The 17,389-nt window shown below is 45.2% G+C and overlaps 1 protein-coding gene across 1 annotated transcript in view; it reads right to left on the reverse strand.

Annotated features, from left to right (window-relative positions):
• Positions 1-7,910: 7,910 nt before the first annotated feature.
• Positions 7,911-17,389, reverse strand: part of srcin1b (SRC kinase signaling inhibitor 1b) — a 57,769-nt gene continuing 48,290 nt past the window's right edge. The window contains exons 10-22 of the mRNA XM_029528349.1: positions 17,219-17,308; positions 16,468-16,508; positions 16,145-16,168; positions 14,183-14,343; positions 13,825-14,000; positions 13,473-13,603; positions 12,674-12,821; positions 11,215-11,539; positions 10,599-10,926; positions 10,373-10,515; positions 9,455-9,604; positions 9,271-9,372; positions 7,911-8,184 (exon numbers count right to left, since the gene is read on the reverse strand). Of these exons, the coding sequence (XP_029384209.1) occupies positions 8,032-8,184; positions 9,271-9,372; positions 9,455-9,604; positions 10,373-10,515; positions 10,599-10,926; positions 11,215-11,539; positions 12,674-12,821; positions 13,473-13,603; positions 13,825-14,000; positions 14,183-14,343; positions 16,145-16,168; positions 16,468-16,508; positions 17,219-17,308 (1,972 nt within the window). The 3' untranslated portion in view covers positions 7,911-8,031. The remainder of the gene's footprint in view (positions 8,185-9,270; positions 9,373-9,454; positions 9,605-10,372; positions 10,516-10,598; positions 10,927-11,214; positions 11,540-12,673; positions 12,822-13,472; positions 13,604-13,824; positions 14,001-14,182; positions 14,344-16,144; positions 16,169-16,467; positions 16,509-17,218; positions 17,309-17,389) is intronic.

Genomic DNA, 17,389 nt, shown 5'->3' on the forward strand with positions numbered 1-17,389 from the left:
ATAATTTATTTAAAGCGTCAGGTTACCGTGATGCGTTCAGGGGCATTTAGATATTTTAACTGGGCGACAATTTAACGATTTTTACTTTTTTATTTAATTTAAATCTCAAACAGCAGATAAACAGAATCAGACCGGCAAATGAAAACAGAGTAAACAGAACATTTTCACCATCAGGACTTTATTTTCTCTCAATAATAAAATATAAAATATAATTAAATGCATTGTGAACGAACTCGTAGGTCCGATAGGACACGCCCTTGTGCCGACGTCACGGACACACCTCCGGAAACACTCATGGATTCGCTGCCGGTTCGCGCCACCGTTCAAAGCTCCTCCCACCAGACGGAGGGGATCCTCCGGTCCGGCGGAGTCAGGCAGAGACCGACAAAGACCGGCAGAGTCCGGCAGAGACCGACAGAGCTCCGGGCACAGCAGGACCAACAACCCCGCCGGTCCACTTCCGGGTCCTGCCACAATGACCAGCTGATCCCCGGAGACTCAGGTATTCACAGCAGCCACCAAAACACGGACCGGATCCTCTGTGGACCGGATCCTGACGGACTCACTGCTGAACCCGATTCAAATCAGAAACGGGGAGAAACCACATTTAGTTTTTAACCGCAAAAGACTCAGACACACACAGAATCTGGACTTTTGTGTTGAGATTTCTGTCTTTCTGTTGATTTGTGTGCTCTTGTGTTGAGACGTGTCTCTTTCTGCTGAGAGTTGTGTGTTTTTGTGTTGAGGTTTTGGGGATAACTTCTTGTTGAAGACATGTAGTAGTTTGTTTTGTGTGTTTTGTGTAGTGCCAGCTGTTGTTTACTTCCCGCTATCATTAAACAGGATGAATGTTAGTGAGACAAAGACCTGCTGCCCCAAAGGACCCTTTAATTAACATTAAACACAAGCTAAAACACACACAACGAACACAACTCTGAACCCAAAACATTCACAGTGTCAGAAAGGTTAAAGGTCAAAGGGGAAACAGACAAACTGTGTTTTTGTCCAGGTTCTGTGGAAACAACTTTGTAACACTGGTCTTTCTGTGGTTGTGTGTTTATCAGTTTCTCCGGAGGACAAACAATAATTTATGGCGCCTTGACGAAGAAAACGCACAAGTCTGCAGCCGAGCCGCGCTGTTCTCCAGGAGAAGGTAAGAAAAGCTGCCCGTTTCCACGGTGATCTGGGCCTGTGTTAGTTAGGCAGCAGCTGATTGGTCGATCTTCACTCACTGTTTCACGGCTCACGTGTTATTTACACATCTTTGTGTGTCATGACGGCGCCGTTTGGAGTCACACACGTCTGTTTGGACTTTTCTTGTCAGGAGGATCAGAAAAGGAAGCTCGTTGTTTTCTGACCGCGGATAACTTTCCTGTCAGACATTTTTCTGATTTAATATCAAAATCTGAGACTGTTTGTGGACCTGGAGCAGCTGAAGAGCCTCAAACCTGTAAAAAGTCAGATTGTGTTGAAGTCTATGGGAAAATGTCCCTCTTCCTCCTCAGTAAACGTTTTCCTGTTGAGTTAATGATAATTTTTTTTAGATGATGTGCTCCCTGTCACAGAGGGGAGGGGAGGGGGTGTGGCCTAAAGGAGGCCTTAGGTGAGACTGAGGCAGCCCCAAAGTTTTTAAAAATCTGTCCTTAAGACATGTGAATATTTTCATCATGACAACAGCAGCCGTTCTCGAGGCCAACAGGATTTTAAATCGTGAGATGAATTCAGCACGTTGAACCAAATTTCGATGAAATCTGTTTCCATTCGGCGCCGGCTGAAGGAACACTTCAGGGGTTTGGTTCACTGAGATCAACAGATGGTGGAGCCGGCAGAAAACTGGATAATTAATACGTATGTCTCGTTTCTTTTTGTCTCGTGTGTTAAAAGCCACAGTGAACATTTCCTTTAATCTGTTGTAAGTTGTCGTATTAAAGTCGACTTGTTTTGCGTCTCCTCAGGACTCATTAGGCTTGAACCTCATCACACCGGCGCTCCTTTAATTGGGCACACATTGGGTCGGTTTTAAACTGCGCTGGGTTTAAACTAATCTGTGACATTTTATTTGACATGATTAAAACGCTTGTACTCAGTATTAAGCGATGACACATTCATGATTTATTAAGGAAGAAAATATTGCTCCATCTCGACAGCTAATTAGAACGCGGTCCTCTCCTGCGGCTGCTTCTGTGTGGAGGACGTTTCAGACAATAACTGTATGTCGAAGCTTTCAACAATAACTATGAGCCTCATGGGAGAACTGTTGTATGAGCAGATTACCGTTAACTCATAAGGACTCTTTAATTTAAAGGCAGCTTCTAAGTAAAAGTGCTTCAGTGTGACGTCACAACAGAGCCAGGTGAGTCTCTTCTGATTGGCTGACTGTTACTGGATCACCTGTTTAGAATCAGAGGTCTGCCTTCAGCTTGGCAGGTAAAGACAACAGTCAGCTTCCTGGACTGTTGACAGATGAGGCGTTCACAGCCATCATGTATAAGAGGGTCACCTTTATTGTCACAAAACCACAACAGGAACGTACAAAAGCAGCAACCTTTTAGTTTGGTCGATTTTTCTCACACGAAGCAGCAACTTTTACTTTCCATACACAAAGTTGCGCGTTTGTTTTGCACTGTTTAAGTTGGTCTTTAGAGTTATACTGACTTTGTAGTAGATGATCATTCTTCTTCACAATTCACAAACGACACTTACCCCACACAGCAAGCATCATCAGTATTTAACTCATGTACAACATCATTCCCATATCGTCCTCAGTAGTTAGGATAGTTGTTTTCTTCTCCTTTATTTTCTCACAGTAAAAGGGGCTCTACCCCCCCGTTTAGACATAATACAAAAAAACTATGTTACTGTACAATCTGTTGTTTACTCTATCATACACTCACAAGTATACACAGAATTATTGACAAGAAAATGAGACCTCTGTTGACTCAGCGTGCAGATTTCCAGGAATGTATACAGTATGCATGCCATTTTGGATTTTTTTTTTTTCCCAGTTAAAAAAAAAAAATCACATAAAATCCATTCTGTAGTAGATTATTTGGGTTTATATACATGATCGAAACATCCACATACGGTTTGAACAATCACACATTCAAGAAACCATCAATAGAGTTTTAACTGTGTGGTGTAACACTATCGGTTATAATAGGAAGAGGAAAACAGCTACAAAATGGAGGCGTCCTACACAGAGGTGATTGTTTTTAGAGGAAGGAGGTTTTGTGCCCCCCCTGCCACAGCCTACGGAGTATTTCCCACGCCGCCGCCGCCAACTGGTCTCTGTGATCTCGTACAATGAAACAAAGTCATGATTCGCAGAAAAAATAAAAATCTTTAAACTCAGAAAAATAATAAATTTACAGAATAAATGCGCCACATGCTCATGAATCCTCTTCTTCAAGTATAAAAATACAAAAAAACCTTGATTATATAAAACATAGATGACACTTTTCTTTTTTACATGTTAATAAAGCGATATCTTCAAAACAAAAACTAAATGGTCATATAATAATATACATACAATATATCTGGAGTGTTCAGGATATAATTAACTGCCCCCCCCCTATTTTTGTGCTAGCTTTTAATGCTATCTGAGACTTCTAATACATTCCATTAATGTATGAAGCGGCCGCCTGTAATTTAATTTCCCTCAGCGGTATAAATACACGTGGCAGATTCGTATTTCCCCCCGGCGATATGTCAAACAGCAGAGAGCCTGTGTGAGGGATTATTCCTCTTGTCATTTTAGATTTGTTCCATGCCACAGTTTTAATATTTATTAATATTTCGCCCCCTCCCCATCCCAAGAAAAACAAAAAAAAAGAAAAAACCCAAAACATCCTGACTCTATTTCTGTGCTTTAAGTCAACCTTACATGGCACATCTGAGGTTTGAGTTCAGTTAAACTCTGAAAAACAGAAGCTGTTCCCAGTTTTAATACACTAAATCTGCACACTTTGGCATTTTGTCCAGTGATCCTGCCTGAAACTTTCTCCAGTCGTCCGCCACTCAGATGCAGACTTGATGTCTCCTAAACGTGCAGATCTTCAAAGGAACATTTATTTAAATTTAAATCTTCAGTTTGGCTTCTGAACTTCCAAACTCATCGATCTGATAATCAAACTGTTTCTTCTTCTCATTTCTGGGATTTAGGTGGACGGAAACCTGCAGTCCCTCCACAGTCCAACAGTCCGGGACCAAACCAGCGACTGAAGGGGATTTCAATCTATCAAAGAAACATCAAGCTGCATTCTGGGAAATGTAGGAACTGGAGCCGTTGGATGGACACACAACAGACTGCCTGGATTAGTGTGCAGACGTTGTGTTGACTTGTTAGATTTGGTGGATGATGGATTTACAACATAGAAGCGAAACCTCCACACAGCTTCGAACTGCAGCTCACAGCCAACTGAGTCACCTCCAAACGGTAAAAAGTCTACAGTGTGACCAGGAAGACGTTTTATTTAACTAATCACGGCTGTGTTGTGACTTCCTGTTTGGCTCCCTAGCGTCATAATTTCGTCGCCTTCAAGGTCTGAACTAGGATTTAGGAGTCCAAACCCAGAATGATGAACTCACTCCAGCTGAGACCTGAGAGACCTGAGAGGCAGAGAGACAGAGGATGAAGGAAGCAAAGCAGCAGAGAGAGGACGGGTGAGTCGGGGGGGGCACAGGGTGGGAGGGGGTGATGTTAGAGGAAGCAGCGAAGGGAAACTGATGACGAGCAGCGTTTCTGCTGTGGCACAAGAAGCAGCAGTCAGTGACAAAAAGCTCAGCACTGCCCCGAAGACAAGCGGGGGGCAGATTCAAGAGCACAAAATAAAAATGGAAACGAGAAGTAGTGACAGGGAGGGAGGGGGGGGAAGAAAAAAGACACAAATCAAAATTCACAAAGAGACAAATGTATTTCAAGTTTGTGTTAAATCTTTCAGTTGTGTTTCTAAAAGCACGTCCCCCCCCCACTACCAACACAACCAGTACCCTGCGCTTCAATCTCCTGTTTGGCTGGGGGTCGAGGGGGAGGGGCGGGGGGGTCATGCTTTGGTGCATCCTCTGTGGACGAGACAGGCGCTGCGATCAGAACTGTCCTCCACTGGGAGGACGACAAGGAGAGGAGACAAGGAGTCAAAAGGCAAGAAGAGGTGACTAATTGGATAAGGAAAGGAGAGAAGAGGACAGAGGAGGAAGTAAAAATGAAAAAATAGCCAAAACCTGCCTCACCTCCTTCCCTCCTTCCCTCCTTCCCTCCTTCCCTTACCCCTTCTGCCGTCCCTCCTTCACTGCTGGCCTCAGTGATCTGGATTCCTCCTCGTCCAGGCTCATCGGACCCTGATGGGTCTCAGCTACTAAAATCGTCCAAGATAATTCATTTTCATTCATTTCTCTGGACTAAGCTCTTCTGTTGAAGCTTTTATTCCTCTCATATTGTTACTGTGATTCATTATTAGGACTGCAGCTGCTTGGGGGGGGCGGGACCGGGACCGGGACCAGGACTGGGGGCGGGACCAGAGGACACGGTAAGAGTGATGATTAAATCCACCGTCTGTTTTTAATCAGACGAGCCTCTCCATCACACTGAGAATCAAATGACGTCACGCTTCATTAATTTCATTTAAAGCTTTTAAATCATATAAATTTTGTGATTTCAAACTAAATATTTGCTCACACCAGTTTAATCTACTTCATTTATGTGTTTTTCTTTTTTCCTCTGCAGTCTAATGGCCTCTGGGTAACAAACACCCGCACAATCCAAACGTGTTCATTTGCCCCAGGCAGGTGAAAACAAACACACACACACACACACACACACACCTCCTGCCGTTCACTGCCTGTAAACACACTGCAGCAGTGACACAGCAGTGAAACACGAAGATTAAAACGTTGAACTTTTGCTCCTTCTAAACCGATTTTGGCCCAAAATCAGTGAATCTGTGTTGCTGCCTTTGAATAATCAGAGATTATGAACAAAAAAAAATGCTTTAGCGCCTCATTTCAGCTTTAATTACATCTACAGAGAAAATCAACACTTTGCTGTTTATATTTGTGTGTATATTTAATACATGCAGTGTGATAGCTGCAGGCAAATCTGTTAGTTTTCAAAGCAGGAGGTCAGAAAGAGAAGCTCAGTATCTGACTTAAATATAAAAACAAACAATTTATTAAAAGTTCTGATGAGTTACAAGCTACATGTTTGGATTTGGAGTCTGGATCTGTAAAGTGGGATCAATGCTTAAACCATTACAGGACCTTTGTGTTGAAGTCTATGGGAATATGATTTTGTTAATGACTGAGTTAACTTGTAGTTTTATATAAGTAAATATAATATCTATATAATAACAGGTAGTTTAATGCCTCATGATTCTTTACAGTTGAGGCTGCTATTTATTTATATTATACTTTAAATATATCACACTGTAAATTTAAATTTTGGAGGATTTTTGATGGCGTATCAGGTTCACTCGTGACAGTGTGGGAAAAAAAAATGATTGAATTATTTTCTTTCAGGCTTTAGACGCTTTAAGCCAGGAGAGGAGAGGAGATGAGATGGAAAAGCCCCCCAACGCGATAATCAGAGCAGTGAAGACGTGTTAGCTTTGTGGCCAACGGGAGCTGCTGTCATCAGGAAATAAACTCAGGTGACGTGCTGCATTTTCACAGAAAACTGAAAACAGACTCCTGAAGTTGGAGCTTGGTAACAGAGGCAGTGAAGGTGCTCCTTCAGAGGATTTCCTGAGCTGCTCCCCTCAGCAGGTCGGGGGCAGCTTGGGGAGTCTGCAGGCGCAGATAAGATGAGCAGAGCTGCACATCTAAAGAAACCCACTCACACTCAACGCGGCGGCCTCATGCTCAGCTCTGATTGGCTGCTTTTCTGCACCACACTGGGCAGTTTCCTTGAAACCGACGAGTTTAGTTTGAGAGTTTAGAAGCTGCTGATGAAAACGAGTCGGGCCGGTCGACTTGCTGCTGCTTCTCGTTTCCTCTAAACGTCTCTCCAACATTCGGACTTTAAGAATCCGCTAACATGCTTATATTTCTCTGTTGAATAGCGACAGATGCTCGTTTACGTTGGGCTGAATAGAAACCGTCGTTCATATAATTGCAGTGTTAAACTTATATTTGTACTAAATGAAGCCGTTTGTTTTTACCTGCTCGTGGTTGTAAATTTCTTCTCCTTAAATTATTGTACACGGAGTTATTGATGCATTTCTCATTTTTGGCTTTGATGATGAATATTACATCAATAGAATCTGATCAGTTTGACTTAAATTGAAACAGGTTGAACATATGTTTAATTTTAGAGTTTCATATTTTCTATCTGGTCCTTGAAATAAATTAAATTACACAAAAGATGAAATTAGATTTCATAATCAGGTGCTGTTAATGTTCAAGTCTGAATCTTTTCCCTCCGTCTTCATTTCACGCATGAACTTAAAAGGCTTCTCTTGGGTCGACTCGTGCTTCGCTCTCATCATCTTGCATAATAATTTGTGCTAGCTGAGCTGCTAAAAAAATTAAAAAAAGCTGAAATGGATCGGCCTTTTGGTTCATCACACTCTGCCGCCTGCTGACCTTCAGAATTGAAGGAAAGCTTTTACAAAAAGAGCAGCGTGCGGTCGTTATTGGATGAATAGAGTGAGAGATGAAGGGGGGGTGGGAGATGAGAGTGGGGGGGGTCAGAGAGAGAAAATGTCTGGAGCATGATGAAATATCATCACGTTGACCTTGAGATGTGAAATCATTCCGTGGCATTGTTGCAGAGACAGATCTGACTAACCTAATGAAGCTAACTGAATCAGTCACAAGCACCAAAGACCTTCGTCAGGAAATCAAAACATCCACAAAAACAACAAAAAAAAACTTCACCTCAAACAAGCTAGGCTCGAGCCGGGAACTCAAACGTCAAAACACACATGAAGTGCCATGCGGCCTGCCGGTGGGGCCGATTCCGGCTCTCTGGGGCCGCAGGAGTCCCAGGGTGACGGCAGAGAGGTGATGCGGGCGGAGCGTCAGAGGTGGAGGTTTTTAGAAGTGGAATACCTGCTGCTGGCCCTGGATTTTGGGGAAATCCTCTTTCTGCTTGCGGGTCTTGGGCCTCTCCAGGCTGCCCTGCTGAAGGTGTTTGAGCCTGGCTGCCACAGTGGGGCCCTTTGTCGGCCCCGGGGAGTTGCTGCTGGTCTGTGGGGGCCAGAGGACGGCAGGTGTTAGCAAACGGCCAAATGTTTGTAAAAACAGTTTGTTTTGTCCAAAAAATGCCAGAAATTTGTGAAGCAGCGTTCAGGGAAACTCCGTAAAATGTAGCACCTCTCAACCACCTCTGAGAGGCATTCAGGGGAAATCTGCACATTATAGCATCTACTAATGGGCTGCATGCTTTTCTTTTTCTGTAAATAAATAAAAAAATTTAAGAACTGCCCTGACGTCTGTTTGGTCACCATTCATGAATCCTAAAACGGCGTGTGGAGGAAAAACGCAGTTTTAATGACATAATGAAAGATGCCAGCATTAATCACTGCAGACAAGAGCTTCAAGATAAAACAGTGACCTAAATGCTGTAAGTGAATAAAACCTGGCTCTGAATTTAAAACACCTTCAGGAGGAAAATAGATTCTTTCTGGGAAACGTTTCTGTCTGCAGCTTTGAACCTGAAATCCCTGCCCCCCCCCACCACCACCTTTATTTTGACAGCTACCTGCTTAGCGCCGTCGTGTGATAATTCCAACAAAAACAAGACGTCGTTGCTCAGCCCAGTGTGTCACCAGAGCTGTCGAGAGGATCACAAAACATCTCCCTCCATCCGTGCTGACTCACCGAGCAGCACGAGTTACAGGCTTTACACAACTAACGCAGAGAGCGGCACAAAAAGCTTCATCGCAACGTTCACAAACAAACATCATCATGCACAGGTTTACGGAGGAGGCAGCAGGAAACTGTTAAAAAGGTCAGAAAGAGAAGTTATGATTCCTGATATCAGGAAATAAATATAGATATCTTTTGTTAGCGATTAAAAACAGATTCAGTTTCTGATTTTTCAAGCTGCAGCTGAAGCTTCATATTTGGTCCAGAGATCTGCCAACTGTCAGTCTGATCTGGTGCAGGTGTGAACGCCTCCAGGTGATCACCTGATGTTTTAAAGGTATTCAGTCTGATTTCTCTCCAGCATGGAGGCGTCAAATTTGGTGTTTAGCAGTGAGAAAGGTTTGAGTAAAGTCGGGAATAAAAAGGAGGACAGGCAGAGTCCACAGGTGAGGCAGAGGACTTTACCTTTCTGCCCAGGGACCCCAGGGTGCAGGGAGGGGCGGGGCCGTCCTTCGCTCGGACGCCGTACCGTTTACTACAACCTGTTACAGGCGTTCTCTGAAACACCTTTGATCCAGAGACAGCATTATCACAGAGACATGACAAAGTAAAAACGTTCACCTCAGACTGACGGGTAAACCAGCCTCACCTCCAGCTCCGCGATGATCTTCTCCTCGTCGTCCTCGTCTTGAATGGCGGACGCTGCGATCACAGGCGGGGTGGAGGCGGGTCGAGGGGTGTCGGAGGGGGTCCGCCTCAGCTTCACCAGCGCTTTGGGCAACTCGGCCTCATCCTCCATCTGGAAAACATGATTGACAAGTTTCAGTGTGACCATGAGAGGAGCCGTCGTGGTGGTTTACAGAAGGAGGAAATGTTGACTTCATCAAAAATAATATTACGCTTATTAAGCTTCAGAGGAAACGAGCAGCGGCACCACACAGCAAAGGTTATGTAATTACTGCTGAGCTCAACTGGTAATGGCATTAGATTTAGATCAGAGGACGCAGGAATATCGGTCAACAAGAAAGAACATTTAATTACTGCTGCTTTTATTTTTTTTATTTTGCAACAGCTGGACGTGAACAAGAAGAGCTGAATGTTTCCAGCTCGGACGTGTTGACAATAAAAATCAGAAAATGTAAAGAGTAACCGGGAAAAGAGGATTGAATGTGTAGAAAGGTTCAGCTTGGCGCTTCCAGCCAGGTGAAGTTTATTTAGCAGATGAGTGAACCTTTGTGGAGACGAGCTGCCAAGAAAATGTGAAAGAACAACTTGACAATGTTCAAACAAAACGGGCCAAGTTCCCCCGAGGAGGAGCGCCATCATCTTTTCAGAGCGACGCCTCCAAAAACTTCAGGCTGCTCCGAAGACTCAAGTGAATTTTTGTGGGGATTAAGAGCAACAGCAGTCTGAAAACCTGAACCTGAACTCTGCTGGATCAGAATCCAGCCCGTCTCATAAAACATGAGGCTCAGCCTGACTCAGACAGAGTCATCAAGGACTGATCTGAATCCAGAACCTGGAACAGAAGGCCCCCACTGAGCCCTGATCTCCAGCAGCTTCTCACCTTCAGGTTCTTGGAGGTGAGGATGACTTCTCCGGTGCGGTTGGTGGTGAGGCCGTGTGCCGACGGGAAGCTTCGTCGTGGCGGAGGGGGGGGCGGAGACTTGGAGGGCTTCTCTGTGCGGTACCTGGCAACGCTGAGGTCGACTGCAGACAGAGGACAACACTTTTAGGGCCAAAAAATACACACAACAGCACAACAAGAGCAAGAATTTACCCCATAAACTCACCGGAGCCTCGGTGTGAACCGGCCCCCTCCATGCTGTTCAGCTTCTGGGCAGCCAGCTGGACTTTGCCGGGCTGCTGGTCTCCGCTGGGGGTGGGGGTGGGGGTGGGGCTGGCCGTGGTCCCGGTGGTCCCAGCTGTGGTGGAAGTTATCGGGATGGTGATCTGGGGCTTGGGGGGCACCGCCGGCTTGTTGATGTGCCTGGCTGCGAAGTCCAGGTCCGGGATGGCCTTCATCAGCTCGGCCTGGGTCTCCTCCAGCAGGCGGTTGATGTCCTGGGCGCTGAACTGGGTCAAGCTCGCACGTTTCTCCTCCCAGTCCCGCTCCGCCGCCTGACACACATACAGATCAGATGCAAAGTGCAAACAGCAGCGACACAACAGACACATCCGTGTTGTGTTCTCTTGTATTACATGAACAAATGGATTGTAAACAGGCTGCTGCTGGTGTGTGTGTGTGTGTGTGTGTGTGTGTGTGTGTGTGTGTCTGTGTGTGCAGGGCCTCAATGAGAAAACTACTTTAAATGTAAATGAATATTTGCCATCTGCTTAATGGCGACACATTCACACCGTTGAATAATGTTCATCCAACAACATGATCCACAGTCAGCAGCTGATTACCAGCCTGACTTCGGCCGACACCGACTTATCAGCCGGACGCCGACTCGGCAGCTCGTCCAGGACTCGGTTCCTGAAGGCCATGGAGGGCTGGATGTCCTGCTCAGGGCCCGAGGCGTCGGCGTCGCTGGCAGACACGGGCATCCAGTTGGCGAGGCTGGCGCTGGTGCTCAGGTCGGTGAGGCTGAGGGGGGGGCTGTTCAGGATGTCCAGGTCCGAGCCGCGGCCCCCGTCCTCTGCTCGCTTCGGCGGCGGGCTGGTGAGGTCCTCCGGTCCCTTCCACACACCCTCCGTCACTTGTCTGCACATGTAGGAAGGATACAATACACTACAATACACACAGCACAATACACCATGAAGGTCCTGGACTGTGTTACACAACAAACACAAAATACACACAATCAATCCTGAAATTGCTTATTAGAGCGGGAACTGATCGACAGGTTAACAATCTTCCTCTTCCTCATTGTTATCATTTTCAATTTATTTATATAAAACTACACAATCAGAAACATGCAACTGAAAAAGATTGAATAATAATAATAATAATAACAATAACATTAATAATGATAATAATATTTCTAGAAGGCTGTAAAGCACAATAAAAGGTTAAAGGAGCAGCAGACAGAAATCCAACTTTTTCTTCAGTGTCAGTGGACGGAGCTTTGTGGTTTCTGTTCCAAACAAATCGTCTGCCGCTTGTTATATTTTTATTTTCGTTCGTTTCATCTTGGAACCGCCGACTGTCTCTGTCCTCTGGTGATTTGATTCTGTTTTACATTCAGGCTTCTGTTTTTTCTTTTTTTTCTTGTTTACTTCAGTCGCTGAACAACAAACCTCAGACGACAACACGGAAGATCGAAGAGCATTAAAACTTTTTCTGCCTTAAAACGAGGTATGACTCAGAAATCACTTTGGAGCGATAAAAGCTAAGTGGTTTATGAGTCACATGACGAGATTTTCAACTTAATAAACAACCTGCTTTGATGAAATAATCAACTCTCTGATGTGTCTCTCCGTATTGAGTCTGATTCTTTTCCTCCAGAACTAACAGCTCATTATTTAGTGTCGTACGTCAGAAATCATTTTTCATCTGAGCTACATTTTTTTCCTCTTAATCTCTGAAATTTGAATCTTTCAAAGTTATCCTTGGAAATGCTCTATAGAAGCTGTCTGTGAGGACGATTGGAATCTCATCTGAATTTCAACCACTAAAATCAAGTTTTCAGACATTTTTTTTAAAAACTGCAATTTAGATCATAGACAAAACTCAGCGGCCAGTTAAATTTATTTTAATATCTTCCTCAACGATCACATTTTAACTTCTACTTTTAGACGCATGGACCTTTGAATGATTTTTATTTGGTTCACGTTTAGTTGATTCTTAAATCAGCCTCACAGAAAAACGTATCTGTGAATCGAACTGGCTTAAGAACAAACTGGGAGCGTTTGATATTTGTACCTGCGCAGCATGCTGAGCGCATCAGTCATGGTGTTGCAGCGCTTCAGCAGGGCGTCCAGGCGGTGAGGCTCCTCTTTCAGGAACTTAACCGCCTCCACCTCCACCCGCAGCACCACCCGCATCTTACTCTGCAGGCTGGGGAACTGGTCTAGGGTGGGGGAGGGAGAGAGAGAGGGAGGGATGAATGGAGGCGTCGGTGCATCAAAGGGATGTGTCGAGGTGTTGATGCGTGGAAAAATGGAGGCAGAGAGTGAGTGAGGGAGGTAAAGAGGAAGAGGACGGAGGAGGGTGAGGGGATTATGGGAAAAAAAAATGCATAACGAGATGACAGGATGCTGTTTCAGTCACAGCTCCTTGAAGGCGGTGGATTTTCCTGTCACATCCAGGAGGCGTCAGCGAGGCGGATGCTCGCTGGAGGTCGGCCAAGTGAGAGGGAGCAGCACGCTCGACATGTAGAAGCAAGAAACACACGCCATGTTTTCCTGCGTGGACGATTCACAGCCGCTCACAGTCTGGGCTATGTGTGGGCACGCCACGTATCGTGATAACGGAGCCGCCGCAGAGCTTTGGAGTCACACATTAACATTTAGGATGGAGTGTGAAGTACAGAGGTCAGAACCAGAACTTCACGAATATCAATTAAAGTCATAAATATTCATCTTTGGAAACACAAATTTGACACACGTAGTATTTCAGCAAAACAAGAACTGATTCGTGTTTTGTTCTTTGGTATTCGTAACCTTTTCGACCATGAAGCACAAAGTCACTACAGGGGAGAACGAGACTGAACGTTTCTTACTCTTGAGCTCAGTGAGCGTCTCTCCCAGCAGCCTCAGCTCTTTGCTCTTCTGCTCCACGTCCTGCTCCGTCACCAGGCCGTGGTTGACAGACGAGTTCCTCTGCAGCTCCTCCACTGATTTCTCGAGGTCACTGTGGATGTTCAGGCAGGTTCACATCACTCAGCTGAATGGGAACAATGACGTCTGAATTAAACTGGCTAAGTTTGAATCAGGAGCTGTCAGGATTACTCCACCGCAGCGCACTGACGTTCGATACTCTGACTTAATCCTTCCTGTCTAGACCAGGACCACCAAGACAAACGACTCTGTTTACTGCGCTTGTTGCATAAATCAGTGCTGCCCTGAACTCACTGCAGCTGCTGGATGAGCAGCTCCTCCTGGTTGAGGTACTTGAGTCGCTCCTCCTCCACCAGGAGGCGCTGTCTCTGGAGCGGGTCCTCCTGAGTGCGCATGGCGTCCAGCATCATGAGGCTCAGCTCCGACTCTGTCTGCCTCAGCAAGGACAGGACCGAGTCCTGGTTCTCCAGCTGGGACACAGAGACGCAGAGTGAGCACGCAGTCTAACAAACAGAAAGCTGCCACCCGATTGAAGTCAAACTGATGATAACGTCATTTATACAGAAACAGAAGCACTGATGGATGGACTTATTTTGAGCCTGCTGCTCCTGATAAACAGAACCTGACGAGCATTTGATTTAAAGCTACACACCTGCATGTTGCGCAGCTGCGACAGCTGTTTGCGCAGAGCGTTGGTGTTCTGCTGCAGGCCCTGAAGGTGGAGCTGCATCTGAAGCCGGGACACGGCCACCGGCTGGTTGGCCCCCGAGGACGGAGGCGGCATCAGGGCCAACGGAGCGGACGGCGTCAGAGCTGCACGATGACAAGCGTTGGTTTAAAATGGAGAAGCATCTCTCAGCTCCTGGGCTCCTTTAGAGCCCGAGGGAGGAAATAGAAGTTGTCCCGAAACACTTGGATCAGATCGAAGGTGTGAAATTGAACTTTGCACGAAGTCAAACTTGAGTGGAATCCCAAAAGGTTTGACTCATGACCTCAAAACTATTTGCTGGACTGAGAAGAGAATATTGGTTTTTGTTGGATTTGGCAGCAGAAGCAATTCAGGACAAGTTCTATCTCTGCTGCAGGTCAAAGGGAAGAGATTACAGACTTAATGGTAAACAGCATGGGGGGGGGGCTCGAGGACAAACAGGGTCAGGAGTGAAAACAAAGCTTTTCCACTAAACCAGAGCATTTCATTATGGGAAAAAAGTCCCCAGACGTATGAGTGTTTCCAACTTGTATAATCCCCTGAAATGACAATGCTCTGACAGTAATTAGGGTGTTGAGTCACACACATCATGCAGAAGAACACAAAGGGAAAGGAACTGGAGGACAATCGATAACAGAGTGGTGGGAGTTGCATTTCAAAGACACTTTCATCCACTACGACCTAAGAAACAGAAAAAGATGGACTCCTGCGTCGCCCGCAGACCAACACGTGTGCTGAAAGTAATATCTCTAACACCTCTGCAGACGAGGTGACACCTCCCAGTGAGCTGCAGAGCATGTCCCCGAACAGCTGAAGGCACCGCGGACTTTTTCAGGATAATTTAAGAAAAAATTTAACCTGTCTCTGCGGCCTCGGCAGGAATTAAAGATGAAAATGCTCCATAGTTGAAATGACCAGTAGGTTTCCTCAAAAGACAAAGATGTCAATGATATATTACCATGAATTTAATTATTCATACATCCAAAAAAAAAAAACAAAAAAACAAAAACCCAACTTCTGTATCAAAGCAAAACATCCAAATCCTGGAGCTTTCTGTTCAATCATGGACATGCAGCTGAAACCGAGTTCATTTAAAGATAATCAGCATTAAAGACGTTTAATGTTTAAATAAGAAGTAAAAATATTAAGAACATGTCTAAGAGTCATTTATTGTGTTTGCCGGATGGGAGGCAGAATACTTTCAATCTTTGTGTATTTATTATGTTGCTGTTATATTTGGCTGGGAAATAAAAGCATGAACACATTAAACAAGAGCACGTCTGGCTGGTTCACCTTCCCACACCTTAAAACCACCAATTACCCACAATCCTCTGGTCAGTCAGTCATTTACCGAAGACCTCACTGAGCACGGCAGCATCACACTCTGAGCTGTAATTGACTGAAAATACACCTCATCGATGTAACAGATGCTCCAAACAATCTGACCGACTTTAATTGGAGGAAGATGAACGATGCAGGTATCCAGTTTCAGACGGTCTGCGAAGCTTTACTGGAATTTAAGCAAAAATCTATTTCCAACAAGCAGAAACTCTGCCAAAGAAAAGCCCCAATTAATCTGCAAATATGGACGATTATCTAGGAGATCAAATTTCCAAACATTTAGGAGAATCAGATAGAGAGAGAACATTAATTAAAAAAATAGGGGATCCCTCCTCCTCCTTCATTCTCCACACTGTGAAACGGCCACGAGAGAAATTAAACATGCAGATCTCACAGCAAGTTTCAGAATACAGAAAAAAACAAAAAACAAATGCAACTGAGATGATTCTGACTCAGGCAGGGGGGCATGAAGGAGGGAGGAAAATCCTTCAGGACAACAAGCTAACAGGGATCTAAACACAGAGAGAGAGGACGATCGAACAGGAGACACACAACAGTAGCTACCTTTCTTTTTTTTAGTTCGTCCAGCTAAAACAAGAAGCATGAGCAGCAGTTACACAACAGCAGCGGCGGCGGCAGCACATACAGTACGAGGAAGCTTTGCAGAGTCAGCCATTAGTCACATACGGACACTTTAAGAAATTATGCAGAGAAAATGAAACAGCGGCGGCTCTGTGAGAGCAAGAAGAGCCCATTTATGTGGATATCACACAGGCGGCAGCAGGGAACAGTGACAGGCGGTGATAGAAAAGAGTTTGGCTCTTATTTTCTGTTTTTGTTTTTTTTTTTTTTTTGGGGGGGGGGGGGGCAGGGTAGTGAGCACTTACTCTCAGTTCCTGAGCAGTCGCTGGCTGACTCAATCTTCTCCCTGGAAGAGGAAAGTGTCAGAGCACTTAGAGCCAGAACACAGTATCGACTGAGCTGCTGTGCTGCTGGAAGAAGCTGGTTTCAGACTCTGCTGTTCTGCCGTGTGTGTGTTTGTTAGATTTCAAATCTGAATGGTGAATCATCACCTGACAGATGCTGCTGTCGCAAGTCTGACAAAAGCAAAAGCTTCAGACGTTCAGTTTCTGATCCATCAGGAGGCGTCAGGACACCGAGCTCAAACTGAGTCATAAAGAACCGTCTGCAGAGACCAGGAGGACCAGGAGTCCTGCAGCAGATGGTCCGGACCCCACTGAGACCTGATACCGGTCCGGGGGAAGTGAGAGACAGCGAGTCCTGACCTGATTCAGTTCTGATCAGGGCTGAGGTCAGTGTGTGTGTGTGTGTGTGCGGTAAATGTGTTCATAAGATAAAAATCCAATGTCTCAAAATATGAAAAAGTAGAAAATAGTAGACATTTAAAAAAAATAAATGTAAAAACTGATTTCTACAATAATTAAATAATATACAACTGCAAGGTTAGAGATGAAGTATCTCAAATGAGCAGCAGGTCTCAGGTGGATGATGCAAATAAGCCACCTGAGGACTAAGTCAGTCATTAGTCCTGATCTAATATGGTGTAATATTCATTGGTGCTGGTCTAAGAGGGTCCACTTCTCCGATAATGGCTTTCTGTGTGTGTGTGCGTCTTACGGGCTGTCGGCCTCCGGCGCTCGGCTCAGGACTCTCTGCAGCAGTCCGGTCAGGCTGGCGATCTGCTTCTCCATCGCCTCCATTCGCTCCCTGGAGTCACACAACAGAGAAAGCAGGACTAACAGAGGCTTCACAGATCTGGAGGGCAGATCCAGGTTCCTGTGTGTTCCT

This window comes from Echeneis naucrates, chromosome 19, assembly GCF_900963305.1.
Source record: "Echeneis naucrates chromosome 19, fEcheNa1.1, whole genome shotgun sequence".
NCBI classification, from domain to species: domain Eukaryota; kingdom Metazoa; phylum Chordata; class Actinopteri; order Carangiformes; family Echeneidae; genus Echeneis; species Echeneis naucrates.